Source organism: Tamandua tetradactyla, chromosome 21, assembly GCF_023851605.1.
Source record: "Tamandua tetradactyla isolate mTamTet1 chromosome 21, mTamTet1.pri, whole genome shotgun sequence".
Lineage (NCBI taxonomy): Eukaryota > Metazoa > Chordata > Mammalia > Pilosa > Myrmecophagidae > Tamandua > Tamandua tetradactyla.
The window spans coordinates 55,219,753-55,226,952 of record NC_135347.1 but is presented as its reverse complement, the minus strand read 5'-3'; the positions used below and the strand labels follow the sequence as shown (position 1 = coordinate 55,226,952).

At 45.6% G+C, this 7,200-nt stretch overlaps 1 protein-coding gene and 1 long non-coding RNA gene across 2 annotated transcripts in view; one reads left to right on the top strand and one right to left on the bottom strand.

Annotated features, from left to right (window-relative positions):
• Positions 1–1,136: 1,136 nt before the first annotated feature.
• Positions 1,137–5,534, bottom strand: LOC143665387 (uncharacterized). Its single transcript, XR_013166926.1, has 3 exons — positions 5,466–5,534; positions 5,252–5,363; positions 1,137–1,722 (listed from the first exon to the last, which is right to left on the bottom strand). It is a non-coding gene; the product is annotated as an uncharacterized LOC143665387 (long non-coding RNA).
• Positions 5,535–5,615: 81 nt separating this feature from the next.
• AGGF1 (angiogenic factor with G-patch and FHA domains 1) overlaps positions 5,616–7,200 on the top strand; it is a 48,491-nt gene continuing 46,906 nt past the window's right edge. The window contains exon 1 of the mRNA XM_077139375.1: positions 5,616–6,170. Coding sequence (XP_076995490.1) covers positions 5,943–6,170 — 228 coding nt within the window. The 5' untranslated portion in view covers positions 5,616–5,942. The remainder of the gene's footprint in view (positions 6,171–7,200) is intronic.

The following is a 7,200-nucleotide window of genomic DNA, read 5'->3' as shown; positions in this document are numbered from 1 at the left end:
AAAAAGACACTCTCTTGGCTGATTACAAATGGAATCAGTTCTGGATGTAGCCAACGTGATCATGATTTAATTCTATGAAATGTCCTCATAGCCACAGCCAGCCAGCACTTGTCCAACCGGACAAACGGGTACCACCACCTGGTCAAGTTGAGACATGAACCTGACCAGGACACTAGCAATAGAGACGTGCAAATGGAAACAATAATGGGATACTTCATTACATTCATAAGAGTGGCTAATACTAAATACGAGACAGAATGTGGGGACATAGGAATTGCTTGTGTACTATTGGTGAGAGGGTGAAGTACCACAGCCATTCTGGAAAGCAATCTAGCGGAATACGGTAACACTAAATGTGCATTTGCCCTAAGTACTAGAGATCACATGCCTCATTGCATTTCACAAAGAAATTAATGCACAGGTCAATAAAGTGGTTTGAACAAAGATTTTCATTATGGCATCATTTGTGGTAACAGAGAGCTGAGGATAGCTTATATGTTGATAACTAAGTGAATGGATGAATAAAATGTAGTGTATATTTACAGTGGGTATGTATTTCCTAGGCTGCCATAAGTTACCACAAACTTGGTGGCTTAAATCAATAGACATTTATTCTCTCATCATTCTGGAAGCTAGAAGTCTGGAATCATAGTGCCAGCAGACTGGGTCCCTTTGGGAGGCTCTGAGGGAGAAACTATTCCATGCCTCTCTCCAGTCTTCTGGTGGTTGCTGGCAATCATTGGCTTGTGGCAGCATAATTCCAATCTGCCTACCCCTGTCGCCATGTGTCTACCTTCTCTGTGGAGAAGTGGCTCCTGTTCCTTAAAAGGATGCCAGTCATTGGATTTAGGGCCCATTCTAATTAGGGCCAATCTTAATTACATCTGAAAAGTAGGTCACATTCTGAAATTCCAAGTAGATATGAATTTTGGGAGAGGAGTCACTCTTCAACCTATTGTATCTTGGCTACTGTGAAGCACCTGAATGTATATACAGCAATATGTATAGATTCTTATAAGTACTTTAGTGTGGAAAATTAAGAAAGAGCATAAGATTTAAAGCAATTTACTACAAATGTAAAAGAAACACACAAAACAACATATTTTTGTATGGGTAGACTCAGATTTAAGGATGTACATACATCAGACAAGAGAGTGGGTGTCCACGTTGGCAGAGAGTGGAAGGGTGGAAATACTGAAGGACATTAAAACAAAAAGAGAAGAGCCTTGTGTGGGCCAATGTTGACAATGTACCATGAACTACGGAGTATGATTACAACTTGAAATAGAAGTAGTAAGTGAGAAAAACCACAAAACAAAAGCAAGTGTGGAGGTGTCATGTAGTAGACTTCTCTAGGGCTCTGGCCCTGTCCACTGTACTAAGTACCCCTTAGACCTGAACACTACGGGTGGCAGAGACTGCTATCCGGTACTCAGTATGCATTTTCCCCTTCGTTTACTTAAAAAGAAAACCTTTGTTTTAGCTTTCCAGGGCTGCTGTAACAAGGTGCCACAAACTGGGTGGCTTAAAACAAAGTAAATTTGTGCCACCATCCCAAAGGCTAGAAGTCTGAAATCGGGATGTCAGCAGGACCGTGCTCCCCTGACATCTGTAGGGTTCTGGTGGTGACTGGCCATTTACGCTGCTCCTCAGCTTGTGGCTTAACCCAGTCTCTGCCTCCCTCACATGGTCATCTTCCTTCTGTGTCCAAACGTCTTCTTCCTAGAAGGATACCAGTCTTATTGGCTTAGGGCCCACCCTAATTCAGTGCCTCATCTTAAATGATATTTTCAAAGATTCTATTTCCAAATAGGTTCACATTCATGGCATTGGGGGTTAGGACTTGAATATATATTTGGGGGGGGGGACACAATTCCATCCATAATACCCCTGCATTATCAGAGGGAACAATGTGCCCAGCTTAGAAACCCACACACATATACACACATAAATGCCCAGGCCCACTTGTAGCAAGAGGTGCCTACTGGGATATAAACAAATGTCACTGGGCAGAGCTTTGGGAAAATTCTTTTGTCCCTTGCTATCTTAACCAGGGAACCATGCTCTAGAATAGCAGAGCAGAGAGCGAGAGAGAGAGAAGAGCCTGAGTCTCTGAAAACCTGGTGAAGCACCCGTATATCAGCCCTGGCCTGCCCATCTCCAGGCTTCTTCAATGTAAAAGGATAAACTCCTAATTTGTTTAATAAACTACCATAGAACCATCCCTGTCACTCGTTCTTAGTGCAATTCCTGATTCACAAAGCTTCTTCTTTTTTCTCAAAATAAGGGTCACTGTTTTCTTCCAGACTAATGGTCAAAGGAAGACTGGTAGGATGATAGAGGCATAAAATTTTTTTTATTAGATTCTGAAGAAATACAACTAGGAAGCATACACTAAGGCTCGAACGGATTGCCTTTAAGATGAAAAAAAGAAGCACTGAGTCAAATAGCAGCTAATGACTTATTTCTTCATTGGCTAATTAATGATTAAAACCCGAAATCATATCTTAAAGGTGATCTTTGCAGGTGATGTCTATGGATTTCTTACCCCCTGTGTTGGTTTGAAATGATGTATGTACCCTAGAAAAGCCATGTTTTAATCCTAATTTCATTTTGCAAAGGCAGCCATTTGTTCTAATCCCTATTCAGTATCACATGTTTGAAACTGTAATTAGATCATCTCCCTGGAGATGTGATATAATCAACAGTGGTTGTGAAACTGGATTAGGTAGAGGCGTGTCTCCACCCATTTGGGTGGGTCTTGATTAGTTTCTGAAGTCCTATAAAAGAGGAAACATTTTAGCGAAAGAGAGATTTAGAGAGAGCAGAGAATGCTATAGCATCACAAAGCAGAGAGTTCATCAGCCAGCGACCTTTGGAGGTGAAGAAGGAAAACACCTCTTGGGGAGTTTCATTAAACAGGAAACCAGGAGAAAAAGATAGCAAATGATGCCATATTCGTTACGTGCCTTTCCAGATGAGACAGTAATCCTGACCGTATTTGCCATGTGCCTTCTCACTTGAAAGAGAAACCCTGAACTTCATCAGCTCTCTTGAACCAAGGTATCTTTCCCTGGATGCCTTAGATTGGACATTTCTATAGACTTGTTTTAATTGGGTCATTTTCTTAGAACTGTAAACTAGCAACGTATTAAATTCCCCTTTTTAAAAGCCATTCTATTTCTGGTATATTGCATTCCGGCAGCAAGCAAACTAGAACAGATTTTGGTACCAAGAGTGGAGTGCTGCTGCTGCAGTCTGCAAATACCAGTCATTTTGGACCAGTTTTTTGGATGCATAAGGGGAAGATTTTGGAGGAACTGTGAAGAGAATGATGGAGAAGTAAGTCCTGGACTGCTTGAAGTGACTGTTGGTATAAACAGAACCACTGCCAACATGGACAAAGGGGGACACAAAAGGTAGAAATTGGAGTTTGCAGAGTGAGAACCATGGAAGTTCGTGTCTAAAGCCAGGAAAGCTTGGGCCAGGAGAGTGGACCCACCCACATACAAGGAGAGGGTGAGTGTGCCCTAAGGGCAGAGGATGAGTCTCCCCTCTCATTGTAGCGGAAGAGCTGTGCCACCTCAGGTCTTGGAAAAGGTACAGCACGCTCCTTGGGGACCAGGAAGAGCCTGGCTGCCACCACATGGAGGGGTTGAGCGTGTGCCCTGGAAATGGCAGAGAGCCCAGGTGTGGCCCTGATGGTTGGAAGGGGTGGAGCCAAGGAAAAGGTGGTCTCCTCAATGCTCCCCAAGGTTGATTCAGAAAGAATGGGCCACTACACAGGCCCTTGGAAACGGTGGGACTGCCACTTTTTAAAGCCAAAGGATAAATGACTTTCAGATTTTGAAATCCAATGGCGCTTGCCCTGCAGATTTTACATCTGTGTTCTTCCAATATCTCCCCATGGAAATGAAAAGCTGTATCCTGTGACTGTCTCTCCTTTGCATATTGGCACCAGATAACTTGTTTTGAGATTCATAGGTCCACAGCTGGAAGAGAATTTTTTGCACTTTAATATTGTTTAAAGTGATGCATGTCATTGCCAAGTTGACAAGGGGTGGACATGCAGTAGTTCGATTCGGGTGTCAAACTTGGCTAAGTGAAGTGCCTAGTTCTATTGCTGTGGAGACGGGCTGATGGCACGTGAACCTCATCTGTTGCTGATTGCATCTGCAGTCGGCTACTAGGTATGCCTGGAGCAATGAATGATGTTTAACTTAATTGGCAGGTGCTTAAATGAGAGAGTGCAACATAGCACAGCCCAAGCAGCTCAGCATACCTCACCTCAGTGCTGTGGCTCAGCCCAGACCTTTGGAGATGCAGAAAGGAGGAATCACCCTGGGGAAAGTTGTTGGAACCCAGAGGTCTGGAGAGAAGGCCAGCAGAGATCACCCTGTACCTTCCCACCTAAGAAAGCACCTTAGTTGAAAGTTAGCTGCCTTTCCTCTGAAGAACTAATGAAATAAATCCCCTTTTATTGAAATCCAATCCGTGTCTAGTGTGTTGCATTCCAGCAGCTGGCAAACTAGAACACCTACCAAAGATGGAGAAAGTGGAGATTGCGTCTATAAAAAAATTTTGGATAAATTCATAGAGTTGTAATGCATTAAGTGAAGACAGAATTTTTTGGCTGTGCATCTCTATTTTGAACAAACTGTGCCTTTTCACTCAACTTCCCTTGATAGCTAGTGGATCATTGTCTGCTTAACCACAGGACAGAATCCTTGGTTTCACATAGACTACTTCCTAGAAGGATTCTTAAGGCCCTAGAAAAATGTCTGTGGAATCTAGAGAGCAGGTCCCTGCTGGAGGGATCACCGCCTGCCACAAACCATGACCCAGTGGGCAGTGCACTGAGCAAAACAGACACACAGTGTGCCCACCGACACAGACGCCAACCAGAGTTCTTGTGTGGAGCTGTGTTCAGCAAACATTTAAGGACACCGCTGGGTCATGGACCAGGAGGATGAGCAGGACACGGTTGCTGATGTCCACAAAGCCTCAGACCGAGCATTCAGAGATCAGGATCTAAGACGAACAACTGCCCGTTCCCATGCGGATCAAAGACCAAATAAACCCACAGACCCAGAACAGTTCTCTCTCCTGTCTCTACGGACTTTTGCCGCTTATTTTCCCATCAGGGATGTTCCTCTCTGCAAGTCAGACCTAATTAAATTTTTTACTTTTCCCTGGGGCCTAAACTTAAGGAATCAACTACAGAACGATTAAGGAAGCTAGACGTCAGAACCTGAGGTTCCAATGTTCTAGTTCTGGTTTCTCGTTTCTCTCTCCAATCGTCAGCGCATCACTTCTCGGAGTCAGCTTTCTCATCCGTAAAATGAGGTGCTAAGAACTGAACTCTACGCAAAAAGTTTTCAAGAGGCAATAAGAAAAGCCTGAGACATGAGGTCGCGACCCTCCCCTCGCTCTAGAGCTTCGGAAACCACTTCAAACGCTACCACCTCCTTAAACCAACCGCACCACCATCCCCTCAGTCACGAGAAGTGCGCAAGCGCACCCTGCCCGCTTCCCGTCGCTTCCTTTTCGGTTCCGGCCCCGCCTCCTGCCCGCGGCATTGCTTCCGGTTCAGCCCCGGAAAAGGCCGAGTTCTTCCGGCCCTGGAGTCCCTGACCCGCCCACTCCTCCAAAGCGTCTTCCGCTGTCTCAGTCGCTGGGGAAGGCAGTTGCTACTAAAGTTTTCGGTTTTCAGGTGTGCGGATCCGGCCAGGCCCAGCCTCGGTCCGTTGGCTCGTTGCCCGCACCCGCACCTGGCTATAGGCAACGAGCTCCAAGGCGTCATGGCCAGGGGCCGCCGCGGCTGGGCCGATGTGAAGCGGCCTTTCGCTGCCCGTGCGCTCCCGTGGCCTCTGGGTACTCTGGTACCTGTCTCGGCCTGAGCGCAGCCCCCCTGCGGCCGCAGACCCCTCGCACCGGACCTCATGGCCTCCGAGGCGCCGTCCCCGCCGCCGCCGCCGTCGCCTTCGTCGTCGCTCTCGCCGCCCACCTCCCCCGAACCTGAGCTGGCCCAGCTGAGGCGGAAGGTGGAGAAATTGGAACGCGAGCTGCGGAGCTGCAAGCGGCAGGTGCGGGAGATCGAGAGGCTGCTGCATCACACAGAGCGGCTCTACCAGAGCGCCGAGAGCAACAACCAGGAGCTCCGCACGCAGGTGCGCGGTTCGCCTCCGGCCCCCGCCCGCGTCCCCGCCCGCGTCCCCGCCCCACCCGGTCAGAGGCGAGGCCTTGGCAGCCTCTGACTCACCGCCGAAGGTCTTTCCGGCAGGGGCGCGGAACTGCTTCACGAACTATTTGGAATAAGCAACAATAAAAACTCAGTGCAATTGTAATTCTAAGTACACTTGGCGCAGATCTGAAGGTGGAATACTCAGTTTAGATAAGTGCGTGGTTAGCAGTTAACGTTGGCATCAATTGAACTTGAGTGCTTTGGTTAGATTGTGTTCTTTCTCACCTGCGAAGTTCCATTGGCAGGAAGCGCATTTGTAATATTCCCAGTCTTTATGTGTCTAGTTAAATCGCTGTACTTGAACCCGAAGCCCACCTCTACCTCTCACTAGATGTGAACTGATGCTGGGCCTCACTGGTCCATACTTGGAGGTGAAGTTAGCGCACAGTTGTGAAGGGTAAATCAAATTACTGTGACACCTTTTTACAAGCTCTCGAAGGCTTTACAGTTGTAAGGTTGGGCCTTTATCATTTTGGGTTTTCTGGTGGAAATAGGGAAGATAGAACCATCTTTGTTATAGGCTTTAACTTTATTTGTGTGTGTGTTTTTAAATTAATTTTATTTAGTTATGATTTCCAATGCAAGGGACACAAAGATTTTCATGGTACAGTTCAATCAACAGTGACAAATGTATACACTCATTTTAACCAAGATCCTTTTTAGTGAAACCATCTAGGCCAGAAGTTTTCTTTGTGGAGAAGTTTTTAATTAAAAATTCAATTTCTTAAATAGACATAGACTATTTAAATTTCCTCTAGCATCAGGTTTGGTAAATTTGGTTTTTTTAAAGCTTTGTTATTTCTTTTTTCCTATTTGCTGCCATTTATTGTCCTTAGGTTGTTTAGAATATCTTTTTATTATCGTTTTAATGTCTGTAGGGTCTATAGTGAATGCTTTATTTCCAATCATATATTTGGAAATACATGTCTTCTCTTTAAATTTCATTTTGATCATTC